The 22,739-nt window shown below is 35.7% G+C and overlaps 1 protein-coding gene across 2 annotated transcripts in view; it reads left to right on the forward strand.

Moving 5' to 3' along the window:
* Positions 1 to 22,739, forward strand: part of ANO3 (anoctamin 3) — a 360,516-nt gene that overhangs the window by 221,399 nt on the left and 116,378 nt on the right. For both annotated transcript variants that reach the window (XM_006195091.3, XM_032488381.1), the window contains one exon: positions 14,110 to 14,268. In XM_006195091.3, coding sequence (XP_006195153.2) covers positions 14,110 to 14,268 — 159 coding nt within the window. The remainder of the gene's footprint in view (positions 1 to 14,109; positions 14,269 to 22,739) is intronic.

Below are 22,739 nucleotides of genomic sequence, written 5' to 3' on the forward strand. Positions count from 1 at the left end.
CTTAGAGTATGTGATTGATGAAAAACACCTAATAGTTTACTTTGGAGCATTATGTGAATTTTCCTAATTGCCACTTGTGATCAAGGACAATGATGATGAAACTAAGCAGTTATTCACTGCCAGAAACTTTGGTCTGCCATTTCAAGTTAAATATTCAAGTGAAACAGTAGCCTTTGACCAGGGCAATGTTCTGGGCCATTCCCGTGTTTCAGAGATAATCTTTTCCCTGTTCTATATTTTGACTTGACACTTGTATTTTGCATTTGCAAAACTGCAAATAAATTCAACCTGCCCTTGTATAATTCGACCTTCTCTGTGTTGAGTTTCCCATTCTTTTTAGTCATCTGCCTGCCTCTCATCTGTTATGAATTCAGAGCCAAAAGAAAGGAGTATCTTAATATTTTAAGTACACTTACTAGTGAGGTGTCCTAAAAATATCTCCACAGACTGGGCTGTCTGGCTCGTTCACCGTTGTGTCCCTCGCACCCACCACACAAGTCAGTGCTAATACGAAAGTCTACATTTGTAGGATCTGCAAAAGTCCTTGGTGGTAAAAGCAACATAAGTTCTCAGGTATGCAGCTTACCTCTCCATTTCTGATTTCTACTCTTGCCTTAACTTGACAGAGCAATTCCTCACTATCTTTTCCAAAGATGCTTTGACCTTCCATATAAATAGTGGGATTAGCTTGTTAAGTTATATACAAATTCTGTTGAGATCTACATTTAAATGATATGAACTTTATGGATGAATGTGAGATAATGGGTATTTTTACAATACTGAGTCTTCCTGTGATGAACAGATGCTTTTACATGCAATGTAGGCAAATTTATTCCTCTTTCTCTTTTTGTGTCCTGTTTTAGAAATATTCGCCTACTCTGAGTTCCTATGTTAGCGTCTAGAAGCTATATTCTTATGTAGTTCACAATCAATAATCCATCTGTAATTGATTTTTAAAGCTTTATTGAGATAAAATACACACACCATATAATTCATGGTCCATTTAAAGTGCACAATTTAATGTTTTTAGTATATTCATAGCACGTATAATCATCACCACAATATAATTTAAAAATATTTTGTCTCCCCCCAAAAAACTCTGTGCCTATTAGCAGTTCCTTTCCATTCTACTCATTTCTCCAATCCTAGGAAATGATTAATCTATATTCTGTATGTATTTACCTACTATTGAATTTTATATAAATAGAATCATGTAATATATGATCTTTTGTTACTAGCTTCTTTCACTTTGTATAATATTTTCAAGGTTCATCTATGTTGTAGCATGTGTCAATATTTAATTCTTTTTTAAAGCTGAATAATATTTTGTTGTGTGGATACTACCATGTTTTATTTATGTATTTATCAGGTAGACACTGCATTGTTTCTTCTTTTTTACTATTATAAATAATGCTGCTATGAATGTTCAGGTACAAGTTTTTGTGTGGATGTGCATTTTCATTTTCCTGGGTATATACCTAGAGGTGAAACTGATGACTTAGTGACTCTACGTGTACACATAAACATTAGGAGTAATTGCTAAACTGTTTCCCAAAGCTTCTCTGCTATTTTACATCCCCACCAGCAATGTAAAAGGATTCCAGTTTCTCTGCATCCTTGTCAATACTGGTTTAATTTTTGTCTTTTTGATTATAGCCATCATAATGGTTGAAAAAAAAAGTATCTCACTGTGGTTTTGAGTTACATTTCTGTATAACTTTCATTGTGTTGAAAATATTTGAATGTGCACATGGCCATTTATGTATCTTAGTGGGAGAAATCTCTATTCAAATCCTTCTGTCTTTTTGTTTGTTTCTTACTTGTGCTATTGCTGTTGTACCTAAGCAATCATAACCTATAAACCCAAGGTCCCCAAAATTTACTCACATGTTTTTAGTCTAATAATTTTATAGTTTTCTCTGTTACATTTAGGTCTATGATCCATTTTGAGTTAGTTTTTGTGTATGGTTTAAGATGGGGGTACAACTTCTTTTGCACATGGATATACAGTTGCCCTAGCATCATTTTTTGAAAAGATCATTTTTCCCCCCAACTAATTACATTGGCACTTTTGTTGACAGTCAGCTGATCATAAATTTATGAGTCATCTCTGGACTAGACTTAATGTTTGAATACCAATTCTAAAAGTCTGTCAAATGTAAAGTAGGGTTCAAATTAATCTTTCTCATATGGAATCTGAATCATCTGAATCAGTATCACTTATTAAAGAGACGATACTTTCACTTTCAGTATTTTGTAGCTCTCTTTGAATTTTATTTCTTTACCTTACTAGTTATTTAGATGTTTTATTTTTAATTTATAAATGTTTGTTTCCAGTATCATTGCTATTATTTTTGTTATTAATTTCTAGATCTTACCCAGCATAACCACACTATAGACTTGCCAGCATGTGTTATGGTTTTCTACCTCTTTTTTTCTACCTGGGAGCTAGATTTTTGAGACAGGAGGGAACAGGGCAGGGCATAACCGTTAAAAAAAATGACACAGTAATTGAAGATTTGACTCCCAGTAGACCATGAGCTTCATTATGCGATCACTGTAATATATTAGCATGCTAAATGACACACCTACAGTTGCCATGGCAGTTCCTAGGCTGACTGTAAAAGGTCAAAAAGTGAGTGGGGCCCAATTCCTGGGAATCCCTGCCCATTCCCCAAAGTAGTTGGAATAATCCTCCTGCTTGTTAGCATATGAAGTTACAGAGCCCATAAAAACTAACAATCCTGCCCCTCGTGGTTGCTCTCTTGCCTTCTGAGACAGTCCACACCCTTGTCTATGTGGTGTGTATCTACTTCTACTTTAACCACTCCCACGCCTCCTGGCCGATCTCTCTTTCCTAAACAACCCCATGCTCTGGGGCTGCCCCCAGCCTCTTGCTCTCTCTCGCCTTTAGTGACAGCCCACACTCTGTGGAGTGTGTATCTACTTTTACTTTAAACTAAACACACACACACACACACACACACACACACACACACACCCTTCAATGTGTTGTGGACTCTCTGGCCTTCAGAGATGGCCTGCACTCTGTCTATGGAGTATGTATCTCTCTGAATAAATCTACTTTCACTCAGCTGTGTCTCGCTCTTGAATTCTTTCCTGTGCAAAGCCAAGGACTCTGACTTGGCCAGGTGCATTCGCCGGAGACCTGGGACACGACCACCTTCTCGTGCCCCATTTTCCAATATCATCTTTACATGCTTTCCTGTTACCTCCTCTATGAATTTCAAAAGATGTGTGTTTTATTTCATCTGTCACTTCTGGGTGTTTTATTGCATGAAGGTTTTGAAATGATCTGTTTGCCGTGTTGCTGGAATCACAGCCCTGCTTTCCTATTTTTATGCTCTGTTTCTGAAAATAGTGCTAGGTTTTACTAGGAGGATTTTACCTCTCTGCATGTCCCACTTCAGACTTTACTTCCTTGATCAAAAGGGGGCGCTGCATTCCAAAGTGCGCGCTTTGTATTCCAGCTGATTTGTGAAATTTGACGTCATTGAACGGAGACCGCTTTTATTTTGGAATGAGAGCAGCCCTTGTTTCCTGTTTTCTCCTTCATGATGGTAAAGGCGCTCACTCAGGTGGAAGTAAAACAGATCTCTACTGTCATTTAGTTTTCCCTGAAAAGACCTTTGGATCACTTTAGGGATGAATTCGGCTGCCAGGTAGTTATGTGAACATCATTCTGTGTGGAAATAAAAACCCTAGCCAAAGTTAATTGAGAAACCTGGGAGATGTTAAAAAAAAAAAAAACCAGCCTCTTGGAGAAATATTTGGAAAAAAAGAAGAGCATCATGAAAGTCACAGCTACAAGGGCGCTTTCTTGTTTTAGCACCACTGTTTGATTCATGGTGGGGGAACTGAGCAACGGAGAGGAAAAGCTGATTGTCTGAAGACACATCAGCAGGGATAGAACCATGAGTAAATCTCGATCCTTTCATTTCCGTAGTTTCCCCTTATTTCCTCCTGACATTTTCCAAACTGATATATTACCCCCCCCAGTTGTTCATTGAGGAGTTCGGTGAATGAGACCATAAGCTTTCCTCCCTTCACACTGTCTTTCATAAGATTACTGTTTAAAACCAACCTTTTAATCTTACAAACCCGATTGTTAACTTTTGTCTAATTCACAAACCTTACTTTGGCAGGCAGCCTCTAGGATGGCCTGAATCATCTCCAACTCTTGGTGTTCACACTCTTGTATCATCCCTCCCCTGTGACTTGCTTCTAGACACTAGAGTAAGGCAAAGGAGATGAGGTGTCACTTCTGCGATTCTGCTGCTCTACGTAAGACTCTGCCTTGCTAGCCAGCTCACTCTGCAGACTCTTCTTGTCTGTTTGGTTAAGTAAGCTGCCATCTTGGGAGTGCCCACATGTCAAGGGAGAGTAAGAAGCTTCTAGAAGCTGAGAGTGGCCTCCAGCTACCGGGAAAAAACTCACATACTCATTCCTTAGCCACAAAGATGAATTCTATCAAGAGTCTAGGTTATCTTGGAAGTGGATTCTCCCTAGTCAAGCCTGAAGAGGGGAGTACAGCCCTGCTGACACTTCGCAGCTTTGTGTGGCTGTCAGCAAAAGATCCCACTAAGCCATGCCTAAAATCCTGACCCACAGAAATGTAAGATAATATATCTGCATTGTTTTAAGTGCCTAAGTTTGTGGTAAGTTTTTTATGCAGCAATAGATAACTAATACACTTAGTGTAAGATACAGTATTCTGATACGTTAGAATGCAACCTCTTGCATGAATTTCTGGCATATCAATAATGGACCAGACTGAAAATTCTTAATCTAACTGAGATACACCAGCAGCTGCTTGTTAGCAGGACAAGGAAAAATATAATAACAATATGCTCTGTCTGACTGACCAAAATGGATTTGAAGTTTTGAGTAAATTAATTTTGTATAACGCATAAGCATTCATTGAATCAATTCAATAAACATTCAGTTAACAAGATGCTGTATCAGCACAATTCCAAGTGTTCAGTTGGACAAAAATTCAATGGCCTAATCTTATGAGTCTCTTTACTTTAAGAAGCTATATTTTCTAAGAACACTTTTTTTGTATTTACACACTTCCCTGGCTACACAAAGGCTCCCCTCTTTAGAATCTTCTCCCTCTCCTCTATATTCTGACTTAATAATCACATAATAATAATATTATTAATAATAATAAGCCTGTTTATAATATTTTGCATAATTTTTACTCCTGTCATTTATGCATTGTCTCATTTAACATACATTCACTGTGTCTTAAGTTCAGTTATGGGATGTTCAAATAAACAAGAGACCATCTTACTGATGCACCTTGCCTTACTTAATCCTCCCTTCACAATAACCATGTGAACTATCGAACCTTTCCCTTTTATAGAAAAAGAAATTTGACCGATATCTGTAACTCGAATCTTATTGCCCCAACTGCAAACCCCACATTTTTATTTCTATCTACTAAAAGAAAAGGATTTGCTTTAGATTATTAAAATAATCTAACATGGCCTTTACTGATGTTCCTTTAATGCGCATAACTTAGTTGTGCATAGTGCTTGTCACTCTCTGGATTATATCATGTATTTCTTTACTATATGTGCCTTTCAGGCTATAACCTCGTGTTTTGCCTTGTGCATTGCTGTATTCTCAAAGCCTACAAGCATTCCTATCACATAGTGTTTGTGTGTGTGTGTGTATATATATATGTATGTAAAATAATATTTATTGAACAAATACATTGTCATATTGGAAAAAAAGAATTGTGCAGCTAAATGAAAACAAATATAGTCCTTCGCTTTTATTTTTGATACTTTCTTTGACTTAAAGTTATCTCTTTTTTCCCCCAAGATATAAATTTAACTAATATTGCTAAGGAAGTGGCAATAAGAGACACAAAGTAGCTTGTCAGCTACATGACTTTTAACTTAGCCTTAAAACAACTTTTAAAAACCACATTTTTAAAGCAGTTTTAGGTTCACAGAAAAATCGAGCAAAAAATCAGAGATTTCCCATATACCTTCTGCTCCCACACACACACATCCTCTTTCATTATTGGCATCCCCCACCAGAGAATACATTGTTACAATTGATGAGCCCACTTTAACACATCATCATCACCCCAAGTCTGTAGTTTACATTAGTGTTCACTCTGAGTGATGTACATTCTGTAACTTAGGACAAGTTTATAATATCATGGATCCATGTTATAGTGTCGTTCATAGTTGTTGCGGTACCCTAAAAATCCAAATGCCTGGCAACCTGTAATCTTTTTGCTGTCCCCATAGTTTTACCTTTTTCAGAATGTCACATTGTTGGAATCGTATAGTATGTAGCCTTTTCAAACTGACTTCTTTCACTTGGCAACTCAGTCATTTCTAAAGCTGAAAACAAAATTAGTATGATTTAAAAACAAGCCATGAAACTGAACTGTGTGAAGTTACCAAGCAATAGGAAGAACAGCAGTCTTTAGTCCTACCCTTTCCCACATGTCTCTTTGCCTCTAAACGTCTTCTCCCCAGGAGAGGGAAAAAGAATTAGATCTAGGTCAAGATTAAAGTCTGGAATGTTTATGGTGCTTTGTTATTGTTCTGTTTTGTTAAATATATAAAATGTGAAGCTACCATTTGGAGCCAACAGCTTTGTCCCAGCAGTTACATATCCTGTGGGCAGAGAGGCTGTGGAACCCATTTGCACCTGCCTCTAGGCCATGGTGGGAGGCAGTGGCTCGCTTCCTACCCTGTCTTCCCAAGAAGCACAAGCAGTGAGAAGGAAGAGGCACTGACCTGCTTCCCCCAAACCTCATTCCTTAATCTGGAGGTTACACAGAGCCACAGCTTGGGCATCCACTAAGTCTCAAGTGAGAGCGAGGGGAAGAGAACCCCTGTGGAATCCCAGGTGGGACAGGTGGCTCTTAGGCTGCCACCAGAGAAGAAGCTGTATGGCTGGCGTCTGATCCTGCTCTCAGCCCACCTTGTTGCCTTAGCTGTGCCTCTGAAAGGACAATCAACCTAGAATAACACTCCTCTCTGTTTTCTGTGCCTTACGCCCCCTGTATACTGTTATCCACCAGGTCTCAGAGGGAGCCTTCTGCACCTGGGCGACAAGGCGCCACTTAGGTTCCTTGAGAGATGTATAATTTTGTGAATCTTAAAATATTGTTTTTTAAAGTCAGTGTGGCATTGCCTGCTAAATAGTAAGCCGATCACATGTGGAGGCCCTGCTGCCAAGATATCCACAAGCTGTCTCTGGAGTTGATGAAATCAATACCATATTAATTATAAATCGATTGAATTCCATGATTAGTAATGACTTTTAATCTGTGACATGCCACAATTATGAAATACACACATGCAATACGGAACAAGAGCCGGGTGAAAAGAGGAAGATGAAAATAGGAATAACGTCTCACTGAGCAGAGGCGTTGTAAAATTCATCTCAGACTGCCCGAATTCTAGTCCACACTCCAGCTGACTGACTCGCTGACCTGGGCGTTGTAACCCGCTGTTACCTAGGCTAATTCAGAAATGTTAGAAATGACATGCCAGATTCTTACAAAGATTAAATTAGTTGGTATGTATAAGTGCTTGGCTAAACATTCAGCATATAGAAAAGCTGTGATAAGTGTTAGCTGTAGTTATGACTACTGAATCAATCTAGCATTAGATAGAGATAATGTATCTCTGTGGCTAGTAGTACTAGGTTAGAGAGCTAATTCGGCAAATGAATTGTTCTTATAATTTTTTTCATTAAAATTATTAAAAATGTTGTATTTCCACAGGAAGCAACTTCAGTGGTAATAATAAAAATGATATAAAATGCATGATGCTTTCCAGGACCTTTTGGTTTCATTTCTCAGCAATAGCTGAAAATGTGCAGAATGCAAAACCTTTCCATCTATTTGATAGTCTGCCTCAATTTAAGCATCTGTGAAATGGGAAAAATAGTATCTATCTCTCAGTTTTTGTGAGTATGAAATGTGTTAATATACACAGAGCGTGTATATTACTATGTAGTTGTAGTATTTCATTAAATATTAGTTAGTTACTTTTTTCTTAAACAGCAGTTATTTCTGCCAGATTGAAAAGAGGAGCTGGAATACAATCATTTAGAGATGTATCCTTGTAATAAGAGTACTCTGGAGTTAACTGATTTAGAGAGGATTTGTATTTTTGATGACGATGTGAACTAGAAGTAGAGTTGACCTTCTGTTAAGGAGGCAGTAAGATGAGCCTGGCCAGGTTTTTTCCGGCAGTGAAGCCACACTGCATAGCACTGAGGTCAGATTTTCTGAGGTTCAGCAGACTCATAATTAAAGATGATTTGCAAAGAAAAATTTGAATAGTAATTCGATTTCTGGTATATTTTAAGTTAAGCTACTTGCATTAAAATTTATATATATATATATTAATATACTTTTTAATCCCCCAAGACACTTAGAAAATTACAACATTTTTCTTCTATAAGCACCATTTTAAAATGAAAAGTTTACTGATAGAAAAACCAGAATTTTGAGTTCAAGGTTTTCTTGGGCATGAGCTGCCCCTTCTTCCTTTCTCTGCCCTGCAATAAACCTTTCTCTGCTCTAAACGAAAAAAAAAAAAAAAGAAAAGGAAAACCAGAATTTTAATTAATCTGGTAGCACTTACTAAATTTCCACCCATGTGTGGAATTTCTTCTGAACCACACAGCATGTGATGTATTTTTGTTAGTTTTTTTTTTTTAATAGGGATTGTTTTGTTGTTGTAAATATGTGACTTTCTTGACAAAACTGCTTTTCATTTGTCTGGAATGAAAAAACATACTAAAACCCTTTTTTTTTCCCTATAATAGGTAAGGTCATAATAAGAGCTAATACAAGTGATGGTTTTAACTCTGAAATAAATTATAGTTGCATACCAAGGCTGTTTGGCTGTCTCTCTAATTAAGGAGTACAAAGCTAGAACTTCCAAGTAAAATGTGGCATCAGACTAACAGCATCTAGACTGCCATCTCCTAGCTTTCCATTAGAGATTGCCAGAAAAGGACACAGAAACACAACAGTGAACACCACTGCTGGAAACTAATGGGAAAAGTTTTTATTATTTGGAGATTTGTAGGATAGCGTTAAGGAACACAAGCCTGAAACACAGACACGTGGCCTTATTAACTGAAAGCAGCCTCATGGCACCCACATTATGGAGGAAAATAGAGCTAACCTAGCCCATGGTCTGTCCTTAACTTTGGGCTGCGAGGCCACACAGCCTACGAAACTGAGCATCCACTGTTCTTCTCAAGAGGTGCGGTTTTCTGAGCGCTCCAGAGTCACGCCCTGCTCCCTCTGCCCCACCTGTGCCTCTCTCTGTAAATCTAGACAAAAACCGAAATAATAATGGCAATAATTAGTTGCATCCAAATACTAAAGTTTGGATAAAAGGAACGTTGTGGGTGGGAGCAGATACTAGTAGCACCCGAGACCCATGCATATTGGGATGAGTATATTCTTTCATGCTACATATTATGGCAAAGGAAGTCCAATTTTGACCCTTGATGGCTTCTGGCACCCGTTAATCAGTTTTTCTCTGGCTACCCCCTGTCATTCTTCAACTCTGTAGCTCAGACCTCTATTACTGCACATGGTAGATAGCATTGTAACTAAACGTTTACATGCCTATCATTCCATATGTGTTCTAAAATCTCTGAAAGTATTCAATGTGTTCTTATTTTTATCTCTAGAGTTTAACACAACACCTAGCACACATTAGGTGTTCAATAAATGCTTGTTAGATTGAGAAGCATAAATACTAGAAAAAAATGTGCATCTCACAAACAAGCAGTAATTGTCATAATTTTTTATTTGAGGAACACCCTAAAATATGTTCTCATACAAAGAGGCAGAATTTTGTTGCTGTTTGCAAATGTACTAAAATCTTTGCAAACCTGAGCCATAACTTGCATATTCTCAAGATATTCTTTAGGAAGACTAGCTTTTCTGAAAATATGTGAGCTTCATGGTTTGCAATGCCTTAAGTAATTGAGTTGTTTTTAAAACTGTTAAAAGATTACATATCTGACGGATGTTCTGCTTCCCAGGGTCTCTGAGAAAAGATAGTTTTATTCTGTCTTCTGAGAACAATAAACAAGAAAAATCTGGTATTAAATTGAATGCATTCCTCACTGTAATTGTAAAGCATTTCACTGTACCAGATAAGAAATGAGTCTTGATTTCATGTGTGAACAGCCATTATATCAAACAAAGAAATTGTTCTTTTGGTGTCTAGATACAATGATATATCTACTAAATTTCCTGTCAATTCTACTTTAGGCAACAGGTTTGAACATGGGTTAATCAACATCCTGGTTAATGGTTGCCATATATGTATTAAAATAAAATATAATACTCAACCTTAAAATTATATGGAACTGATATTATTCTCTTTATACATAATTCAGAGATTTCCAAATCTCGCCATGCTTCTTTATTACCATTTTGATAACTACTTTTCATTTTGCCTGATAAACTGGTAGAACTTATTATTAATAACTTTAAATTGATAGAATAATTATATTATAAATTAGAATGCTAGTTAATAGAGCTTGATTATGAACATGTTTATGCAGACAGAGATGAAATTTGTGAAAAATACCTAAGGTCACTTACTGTACAGAGATGTAGATTTTATTTTAATAGTAAGGCAGCTGCTTCTCTGGGCAAGTTTAACATTTATTTTGCTCACTCAGTGTTAGAGTAGTGGATAACAATAGCTATCAGGGTTTCACTTTCAGTCAATCTCTTAAAATATGAAAAGCATATAAAATTTTTTTTTAAATTATCTTATCTTCTATTTCTGGGTCTTCCCACTGAAAGATTTTTGCCCTCACCTGTGACTAAATATATAATTTCTAGTAAAAGATTCAGATGATATTTAATGCTGGACTGGAGAGGATCATTTCCTTCAAACAGAAGAAAATGCAGAGAAAAATTTTATATAATCTTATTTTAGCCCAATCCTTATTTAGATTACCATGGAGATGCCTGGAGGCAGTGGGCCATATGTACAAAACAAGGGGCAAACCATGGCTATTTCAGTTCTGCTATAGTTTTGTGATTATTTATCTTAACTTACTGTAATTTGACTTATTAAATATTGGTGAGAAGAGGATGAGAAATGACCATATGATATTTTCTTGGCCTTGTATTTTTGAGGTTAGCCCTACCTGGATACATCTAATTATGGATTTTTCCCTTCTTTTCCTTCCCACCCTCCTTCCCTCCCTTCTTTCCTTCCTCCCTTTTACCCTCCCTCCCTCCCTTCTTCCTTCCTTCCTTTTTTTTCTTTCCTTCCTTCCTTCTTCACACATATATGCATTGACACTGACTGTGTTTGATCCTGGGTTAGATGTTTGAAATAATCTGTGAAATAAAACAGTAAAAATTGACTACCTTCATAAAATTGTATTCCAGTAGAATAAGACAGACCGTAAACAAATGAAAATTAATAAATAATTTAGGGATATATAACATGTTGGAATTTAACAGGTGCTATGGGAAAACAGATTAGGAAAAGTAGAATCAAGAGTGGCCTGGAAAGCAACAAGAGGGTCTTGAGGAGAGGAGTGACATTATGTAATTTATAACATAGAGGAACACTCAAGTGTCTCAACTGTCATGTTGAGAACAGACTCTAGAGGAGCAAAGATAGAAGCTAGGAGATGAGTCAGAATATTACAACAGTGTAGTCAGTAGATGATCTAGCTTCCACCAGAGGTAATGAAGGTATTAGAAAGTGGTCAGAGTCTAAATCTATCTTGAAGAATTTTCTGATGATTTGAGTGTTAAATGGGTGAAGAGAGGAGATAAAGATGACTCAAGATTTTTAATCCAATCAATTAAAGGGATAGATTTGCAACCAACCAGAACAAAGAAGATTTGGGGAAACAGCTGCTTGGAGAAAATAATGAATTCTATTTTGGACAGTTAACTGTGAGATGTACATTAGACATCCAGGTGAAGAAATCAAGAAGGCAGTTGGATACATAACCCTATGAATATTAATTATGTAGTTGTCAGCATATAGATGTTTAGTTAAAGCCATGAGACTGGACAAAAATCTCAAGGAAGGGAATGCAGATATAGAAGGCCAATGACTGGTCCTTTAACAATTCAGAAGAAGAGAGCAATCATCGAAAGCTAAGAACAAGGAACCATCTAAACAAGAGAAAATCCAAATAAATTAGACGTCCTGTGAGTGAAAAGAAAAAATAATTTAAGGAGGAGTGAGTGAGTAGACTACTGAAAGGTAAGGTAAGAACAGGATAGAAAATTGACGATTGAACGTATCAATTGAGTATGTCATTGGTGACCTTGACAAGAGAAATCTATGGAGTGGTGGAGGTGGAAGCACTCCTAAGTCTGAAGTTAATTTTGTCTTCTGTGCCCATAAATCCTCATTATCTCTATCCTATAGGAGCTGTAATGACCTTTTGTGGGGTTAACCTTCTAATACTGCCTATAAATACCTAGTATATAGATGAAAGTCCTAGCTTCACTATTATCTTTTCCATGACATCTGGAATGTCATGGCTTCTTTGGCTTCTGTGTACTCAAGTCAGTATCTACCTTAATGAATTATGATAATTAAATTAACCTCATAAAGCACCTGGCATGTTGTCTGGCACCATAGAAAGTGATCAATCAGTGATAGCTGTTATTAACATTATTATGCAATGACGAGGCCTTGGTGACTCTGCTGGAGTTGGTTACTTAGTCATTTTATGATACCCAATAAAATAATCCTTGGGATCTCAAAACTTCATCATTCACTGAAGAAAATGCTGTGCAAAGTCTTCTTGCCCCTAGACGTGGGAATCTTTAGTACCCTGAATTTACACACTTTGAACCTATTCTTTCTAAAAATCCAGAGTTCCTGAGGCAGCCTAACCTGTCTCTATAGGATGACAGTCTCTCAGATATCTATGACTCCTTGGCCATCAGGTTACTCTGGTCCTCACTTTTTTTACCTTGAGCTGCATATATGTTCCAAGCAAGCTTCTCTAAAGAAGTTTGAGATGCCTTTGTCTGACATTGTCAGATACCTCCCCAAATATTAGGACATTTTTAAAATTTCGAGAATGCCTGTTTGGGAAAAATGGAATAAAGAGCTGGTACAGATGTTCAAATAGTTTGATAGAAAATATGGAGAAAGGAGGACGACGTATATAATAGCTAAGAACACGAACCTGGAATCAAAACTGGATTCAAGTCCTGGCTTATCAATAATGTTGAACAGTATATTGACCAAGTGCCACCCCCTCAAAAGAGACCATCAGGAAAATCTGTTAATCGATAAAACTGATTTCATTAAAGCTATAGTAAATAAGGATACCATCTGAGTCTTTTACTAGTATTTTAAGAAGATGAAGTCAGGGGAGATTTCAAAGGGTTCTAGGACCTGGGCTGTTCTAGAAAACAGCTGGGATAGGTGGGCACAGCAAGCTGAGGGCCTTTAAGCAGTCTTAAAAAGCAAGTGATTAGTCTTGAAAAGACGCTATGTTAGTTGAAGCATAGTCTTATATTTTGAGAGCAAGTATTTCTTGGAGCAAGAAGCTCAGAATTATTGTTTGGTTTACTGTTGTTGAACATGGGTTTAGGAAAATAATGTCTGGTCTGAGTATTATTTAATATAGGAAATTATGTTAATTTCAGTTCTCAGTACTTACGTTTAAGTGCCAGTGTCTTTATCTTCGAAGTGCAAGTTTGAGTATTAAATAAGATAAAACATGTAAAGCATTTATGTCTGGGCCTGATTTTGAGAAAATGTTCAACATGTGTAAGCTGGTATCATTTTTATAGAATCTTACTGAGTAAAACATATGCATTTTGATGCTAACATCAGGGGGATCCATGTTCTGTTCTGGTGTCTGCCTGATTTCAAATCCTGGAACATCACTCTTTAGCTTGTCTCTTGCTGTAGATTTTAAATTTTTTAAATGATCTTTCCATATCTCATAATTGGAATGTAAAGACATTTTTATATTGGATTGCCAACATTCAAATGGAAGTCAATGAAACCAAAATGTGTGTGCTTGTCTAACCCACACTGCTAACAACCATTGCTTTGTTTGCAGAATGACATGAATTACATAGCATCCAGTGGACTTCTATTCAAAGATGGCAAAAAACGGATTGATTACATCCTGGTTTATCGAAAGTCAAATATACAATATGACAAAAGAAACACATTTGAAAAGAACCTAAGAGCAGAAGGCTTGATGTTGGAAAAGGAGGTAGGTTCTTTAGTAATATTAGTTATGTGATATAATATACTGGAAGAGATATGATCATTTATGTTTTAGTATGCAAGTGTGTAATGCATGAGTTTTTAAAATGTATAGCGATTTTCTCCCAAATGTAAAAGAAATGCAAATGTATAGTCCCATTTAAAAATGTATTCCTATTTTACTCTATACATTTCTATAAATTTAAATATTTTTCAAAGGGCATAACTATTTTTATAACTGTAAAAATTGAAGAAGGAATGATTATACCAATGTAAAGTACAAAACCCTATGAAAAGAAAAAAAAAGTGTTGAAAGAAAAGAGTTTGCTTGGAACTGTGAATGGAACTGTTTCTTCCTAATCCTGTTTCTTTAATGCTTTATTAAAAGACTTTATTTTTTAAAGCAGGTTGAGGATCACAGTAGAATAGAGAGGTAGATACAGAGATTTCCCATATGCCCCTTAGCCTCCAACATGCATAATCTCTCCTATAATCTGCATCTCCTACCAGAATGATATATTTGTTACAATTGATGACCTACATTGACACCTCCTTATCACTCAGAGTGCATAGTTTACATTACAGTTCACTCTTGGTGTTGTACATTCTATAGGTTTGGACAAATGTGTAATAACATGTATGCATATTATAGTATCATACAAAGTATTTTTATTGCTCTAAAATTATCTGTGTTCTCCTTCTGAATCTGTCCATCACCCCAACCCCTGATATTTTTAGTCTCCATAGTTTTGCGTTTTCCAGAATGTCATATAAGTGAAATCATACAGCATGGAGCCTTTTCAGATTGGCATATTTCACTGAGTGGTATGCATTTAAGCTTGCTCAATGTCTTTTCATGACTGTACAGCTCATTTCTTTTTAGTGCTGAATAATATTCCATTATCTGGAGATACCACAGTTTATTTATTCACTTACCAATTAAAGGACACCTTCATTGCTTACTAGTTTGGGGAAGTATGAATAAAGCTATTGTAAACATCCTTGTGCAGGTTTTGGATGGACATATATTTTCAGCTTCTTTGGGTAAATACCAAGGATTGAATTGATTATTGTATGGTAATAGTATGTTCAATTTTGTAAGATACCTCCAACCTTCCAAAACAGCTGTACCATTTTGCATTCCCACCAGCAATGAATAGAGTTCTCTGTTGCTTTATATCTTTGTCAGGACTTGCTATTGTCGGTATTCTTGGACATTGGCCATTCTGATAGGTGTGTAGTGGTATCTCATTTTTAAAAATTTTTTTTATTTTCCTGATGACTTGTGATGTGGTACATCTTTTCATACACTTATTTACCATCTGTGTATCTTCTTTGGTGAGTTGTCTGTTAAAATCTTTGCCTTGTTTTCTAATTGAGTTTTTTTTTATTGTTGAGTTTTAAGAGTTCTTTGTATATTTTGGATAATATTCCTTTATTAAGTGGATCTTTTGCAAATGTTTTCTCCCAGTCTATGGCTTTTCTTCTCATGCTCTTGGCATTGTCTCTTGCAAAGCAGAAGTCCAGCTTATCAATCATTTCTTTCATGTATTTGCACTTAATGTTGCCTCTCAAAAGTCCTCACTGTAAATTATCTCATATAAATTATATATGTAAGGTCATATGAATTATCTCAAATGTTATCTCCTAAGACTGTTGTATTTTACATTTAGGTCTGTGATCCATTTTTACTTAATTTTTATGAAAGGTGTTAGGTCTGTGACTAAGTTAATTTTTTTTTAACATGTGAATGTCCAATTGTTCCAGCACCATTTGTTTAAAAGATTGTCTTTGCTCCATTGCATTACTTTTGCTCCTTTGCAAAAAATCAGTTGACTTTTATAAGTCAGGTTGATGTTTATGTGGGTCTAATTGTGAGCTCACTATTCTATTCCATTGATCTACATGCTTATTCATTCACCAATATCATTACTGTAGCTTTAGAGTAAGTATTGAAGTCAGGTTATCAATCCTCCAACTTTGTTGTTCTCTTTCAACATTGTATTGGCTATTCTGAGTCTTTTTTCTCTTCATGTAAAATTTATAATCAGCCTGTCAATATTTACAAAATAATTTGTTGAAATTTTGATTGTCCTTGCCTTAAATCTGTAGATCAAGTTGGGAAGAACTGACATCTTGATAACACTGTCTTCTTATCCATGTACATGGAATATCTCTTCATTTATTTAGTTCTTTCTTCTTTGATCACATTCATCAGAATTTTATAGTCTCCCTGATACAGATCTTGCATGTATTTATTTGATTTACATCTAAGAATTTAATTCTTTGGGGTGGTAATTAAATGATATTGTGCTTTTAATTTTAAATTCTATATGGTCATTGCTGGTATATAGGAAAGCAATTGACTTTTATATATTAACCTTGTATCCTTCAACCCTGCTATAATTGCTTATTGGTTTCAAGAGGTAGGTTTTTTGTTTGTTTGCTTGTTTGTTTGTTTTTTGTCTATTTATTTGAATCTTCTGTGTAATGATCATGTCAGTTGTGAACGAAGTCAGTTTTATTCCTTTCCTTCCAATCTGTATACCTTGTAGGTCCTTTTCATGCCATAGTGTATTAGCTAGTACTTCCAGTATGATGTTGAAAAGGAGCGGTGAGAGGGGACATTCTTACTTTGTTCCTTATCTTACTAGGAAAGCTTCTAGTTTCTCAGCATTAAGTATGATGTTAGCTGAACATTTTTTGTAGATATTCTTTATCAAGTTGAGGAAGTTCCCTTCTATTCCTAGTTTATTCCAAGTTTTTATCATGAACAGGTTTCATATTTTGTCAAATGTCTTTTTGTATCTATTAATATGATCATATGATTTTTTTCTTTTAGCCTTTTTGTGAGATGGATTACATTAATTAATTTTCAAATATTAAACCAGCCTTGCATACTTGGATAAATCTCAGTTGGTTGTGGTGTATAATTTTTTATACATTATTGGATTCTGTTGCTAATATTTTGTTGAAAATGTTGCATCTATGTTGATGAGATACATTGGTCTGTAGTTTTGTTTTCTCTGAATATCTCTGTCTGGTTTTGGTGTTAGGATAATGCTGGCCTCTTAAAATGGGTAAGAAAGTATTTTCTCTGCATCTGTACTCTGCAAGAGATTGTAGAGAATTGGTACAACTTCTTTCTTAAATGTTTGGTGGAAATCATCAGTATACTCATCTGGGCCTGGTGCCTTCTGTTTTGGAAGGTTGTTAATTACCAACTCAATTTCTTTAATAGGTATAGAATTATTCAGATATATTCCTTTTGTGTGAGTTTTGACAGATTGTGTCTTTCATGGAATTGGCTTATTTCATCTAGGTTATTAAATGTGGCCTTAGAGTTGTTCATAGTATTTTTTAACTAATCTTTTAATCTCCATGTCTCTTCTTTCATTTCTGATATTGGTAATTTATGTTGTCTGTTTTTCTTAGCCTGGCTAGAGTCTTACTGATTCATTGATCTCTTCAAAGAGCCATCTTTGGGTTTAATTGATTTTTTTTTTTCCTACTGATTTCTTGTTTTAAGTTTCATTGATTTCTAATTCTTTTTCTTTTCTTCTGTTTATTTTGGGTTTAATTTGCTCTCTTTTTTCCTATTTCCTAAGATGGAAACTCAGATTACTGATTTTAGTTCTTTCTTTTTGTCTAATATATGCATTCAATGCTATAAATTTTCCTTTAAGCACTACTTTCACTGTCCTAAATATTGAAAATTTACATTTTGATAAATTGTGTTTTTATTTTTATTTATTTCAAAATATTTTTTATTCTGAGATTTTTTTCTTTGTCTCGTGTTATTTAGAAGTATGTTGTTTAACCTCCATATATTTGGGGATTTTCAGGTTACCTTTCTGTTATTAATTTCTAGTTTAATTTTACTGTGGTTTGAGAGACCACATTGTATGGTTTCCATTCTTTTAAATACGTTGAGGTGTATTTTATGGCCCAGAATATTCTCTTTTTTGCTGAATGGTCCATGTGAACTTTAGAAAAATGTGTATTCTGTTGTTGGATAAAATAGTCTACAGATGTCATTTATATTCAGTTGATTGATGATATTACTGAGTTCAACTATGTCCTTGCTGGTTTTCTGCCTGCTGGATCTATTTCTGATATAGGAGTGTTGAAGTCTCCAACGAAGATAGTGGATTCATCTATTACTCCTTACATTTCTACTAGTTTTGTCTCACATAATTTGAGACTCTATTACTAGGTACATACAGTTTAAGAATGTTATATCTTCTTGGACAATCAACCTTTTTATCATTATATAATGCCATTTTATCCCTCATAACTTTCCTTTCTTCAAATGGTTTTTTTAAAAATGCTCTTTAAAGAATTTTTTTTCCAAGTGAAACAATAAAATTAACAACATTCACTAGAAAAAAAAAAAAGAAAAATAGGAAGTAAAAGCATATCTCTCATAGTCTCATTATCGAAAAATAAACCACTCTTGCTATTTTAGTTAAACATTCTAGGGTTTTAAAGAAACATATTTATCACATTACAGAAAGAAAAAAAAACTTATGTAAAAAAAATCAAAAGTATAAAAATATACAAAATAAAAACTAAAGTATTTACCTTCAGTGTAGATTCCTCATTTGGGCTCTAGACACAAATTTCAAACATTTTTACTTCTATTTCTCAATGTAGCCCAAATGAGGAGTCTACACTGAAGGTAAATGCTTTAGTTTTTAGATTATAGATGGTAACATAAACCGTGGTTATGATGAAATCACTAGAGAGAATGAGGGGGAAAAAATAAACCTAGGAGTGAACCTATAAAAGTAGGAAAGGAAAACAGATGGTTTAAGGAGTTGGACATAGGTGGAAGACGAAGAGATGAGGAGTCACAGGGAAGAGTGGTTACCAGGGCAAAATACTGCTAAGAAGTCAGGTAAGACAAGAAAGAGGCCCAGTTAGTTGGAGGATGTAGAAATCTTTGGTGAAAACAGTGAGTCATTTCTATGAAGACATAGACTTGAAAGCTAGTTTGGCATGAAGGGTGACTGGATAGTGGGAAAATAGAGGCAGCAGCAAACGTCGTCAGCTTGCTCCTCTGTGAATGGGAGGATGAAGAGCGACACCCAGAGAGGGAAACGAGGTCTCATGAGGTTTCACTTCTTTCTGTCTTTCTTATACGACATGTTTAAATGATGACGAGGAAGACCCAGGAAAGAAGGGTGAATGGAGAGAAGCAGGGAGAGAAGGGAAGAGAAGGACAGGGAAGAAAAGGGAGAGAAAGACTGAGGAAACAGAAGATTGATGAGATTTTAAAAATGCCTTCTGGGGAGGGTGACTGGGAAGAGCCAGTATAGAGTTAGAAATAATCAAGTATAGTATCAAGGAATATTAAGATTCTGGGATTGCATTTCAAAGTTCATTTTCTGCAATTATTTATTTTGCTCTCCAAAGGTACATTTACCTATGTTCCTATTCTAAGAATGATGACATTGATTTTTTTAAATGGTTGAGTTCATTAGACCAGATTAATTATCATAGTGTTAATGTATAAAAGCAACCTGCTATGACAAACACAGTTTAAGGGAACAAAACAGGAATTTTCCCAACCACGTTTTTAAAAAAATCAGTATCATGTGTATTGCCCTTTTAAGCAAGCAAACATAGAAAGAAACGTAACTCTCTAAGATAGAACCTAGATATATTTTTAATTTAAATCTTATGTTAACTGATGACCAACTGGTATATAAATACTTATAGTTATCTCAACTATTACATCCAATGTTTTGCATTATCACAAAGATTTATTTCCTCTTATAGTTTCTACTACTAGAAGCTGTGGACTTTGTTTGCAACTGATTTTAATCAATATTAAATTGAAAATATTTAGGGCTTGTGACAGGAGGAAAGGGAAAATGAAATTGTGAGAATGTCAGCAAGTATTGGATTTGTTAGCTGAAAAAATGAGCATATTCCCCAGGGAACAAATTCCCATTTTTTTAAAATTTACATTTGCCAGAGTTAAGCACTGAGCCTGGCACAGAGTAGATCTCAAATCCTCATTAAATTGCATGTTGATGTGGACAGTTTCTAGATGGTTGCATCACCAGCAGATAATGATGCGTATTTGAAGGCTGTGTGAATGAACAGGTAGATGATCTATAACAGTCAGGACAGATGCTTTGTTATCCAAGTATATTTCCAGATCATATCAGCATTTTGTCTTTATCTTATCTTACACTTAATACCATGAGCTTCCATATTTTATTTATTTTTTTTGGAGCTCTCTGCCACCAACTGGCAGAGTGATCTTGTAAAAACACATTTTTTAATTTCTTTTTCTCTCGAGAATGAATGTTCTACCTCTTGGGAATTTTGGACGGAATAATTAAATAATAATGTGAAGTGTGAAGGCAGTGGGTGTTTTGTTCCCTTGGAAAAGCCTGCCTTCATCAGAGCTAAACAGAATAGTACCAGATTGGGAGCTTTTGATTCCAAGGGAGAAAGTAATCTTTCTCCCTGCCAACACCAGCCCTTCACCAACCCCCTGCTCAGTAGCTGCAAGAAAATAAAACTACTTTTGTTTTTGTTATTGTTGTTGTTTTAAGTAGAGGTATAACAAAAGAGAAATTAAGCTGAGGAAATTATAAGAGAAGACAATTCATGCTGCTTGGAAAAAAATCTATATATGTATAAAGTTAAGGCATACAAAATTAGAAATGTTCTAGCTGTGTGTGCACTTAGCTTCACATTTCACTCATTGATGGTAGAGTTCTTCTAAAGCATCTCCTTTATTTAAGTGTATTAGATTTTTTTTTCACATCTTAAAGGTTGACAGGAATTAATTAATAATCAGTGCTAAGCCAGCCATTCATGATACTAATTTGAATCCTGACATAGTACCTCTTCCAGAATAATTCTGGCTTGTTTGCTTTCTTGTCTTTATCATCTCTTGCTTAGGTACAAGTTTCACAGACTGTGTATTCAAAATAAGTAAACTTATTCATTCATTCATTCATTAAACAAATGCTTAGTGAGTGATTACTGTGCACCTAGGTGCTTGGTACACATAAATGAACAAAGCAAATATTTGTTCTCTCATGGCACACACATAAATAAGCAGACTCATTCATTAGAAGATAATAAATACTAAAGGGGAAAAAAGAAAGGTGAGAATGATGGAGTGAGAGCAGGCAAGTAATAGCAAGTGATCAAATGATGGACTCAGAGTGAGGAAGAGGGAGACTAGTAGGAGGGGGGTTAGCAAGATATTGAGGGAGATAAAAGGCTTTATAGGTCTTTGACAAAACTTTGGTTTTCACTCTGACTGAAATGGGGTTCTGAGAAGTTACATGGTTTGAGTTAGATTTTTAAAGAATAACTCTGGTCATTGCACTGCCAATAGACTTTTGGGAACAAGAATGTGAAAAAAGGCTCCATTAGAAAGCACTGTAGGAATCTCAGCCAGAGGTGGTGGTGACTTAGACCAGGGTGGTAGCTGCAGAGGAAGTGGGGAGCGATCAGATTCTAGCTATGTGTACTGTAAGGGAAAGCTAGTCAGGAACCAACAGGTAGCATGAAACACAGGTTCTCCTGCTGTGGAGGTTAAACCTTCCCAGATCTCTCCCAACACCCACGCCTGTGTTGGTCATTCCTCCTTCATGCTGCTTATGTGTTCTGGCAACCAACACGCCTAAGCTTCAGGAACCATGCTGCTCTGTGGGAGAGTGTGCTCTCCATGCATACTGGAATAAGGCTTAGCTCCTAAGAGACTATTTATTGTCCTGAGATCTGCCTATTCCACAATTGAGATCCTCACTTTCAAACTTGCATGAAACTATTGAAGAGAATGCAATGATCCAACATCAGTACATTTCTCAAGGGCTTGATTTTTGAGTCTGAAATCATCCCACATGTAAAAGGTGTCATTCTGGTATAGACTGATGTTGTCTGAGTCTAGACTCATCAATTTTCATAGAGGTCTCACTTCTAGATTCTAGGGATAATGAGCACTAAATATGTTTTCTGTAATCTTAAGGGTCTCATTTTCTCTATCTTTGAGTAACTGCTGAAAAAGAACCCACATCTCCCCAGGAACAAACAATAACATACAGGCATAGAACAATTTAAATACATACAGATAAAATTTCCAAAGAAACTATAATCTATAGAAATACAGTTTTATTACAATTTATACCCAGGTTATATACCAGAAAAAATATTTAACTCTTCAATCACTTGAGTCAACTCACTCTACTTCAGAGGTTTCCCCAAATCATAGGTTGTTACTGGCTTTATACTTGTATAACTCAAAGCCTGTTATAGAAGGCTTACAAAACCAAAGGGAAGGCTCCACCAAAGATGAATCACATCTCTATTTACTGACCAAAAGAAAAAAGAGAAAGATTCTAGTTGAGCTTGGAAATTAGCCATTATTTTGGCCATGGTCTATCCAAGAGGCATTCTGTCAACTGAGAATTCTAGATAACCTCATATATTTGGGTCCTTTATAGT

The sequence above is a fragment of the Camelus ferus genome, chromosome 10, assembly GCF_009834535.1.
Source record: "Camelus ferus isolate YT-003-E chromosome 10, BCGSAC_Cfer_1.0, whole genome shotgun sequence".
Taxonomy (NCBI): domain Eukaryota; kingdom Metazoa; phylum Chordata; class Mammalia; order Artiodactyla; family Camelidae; genus Camelus; species Camelus ferus.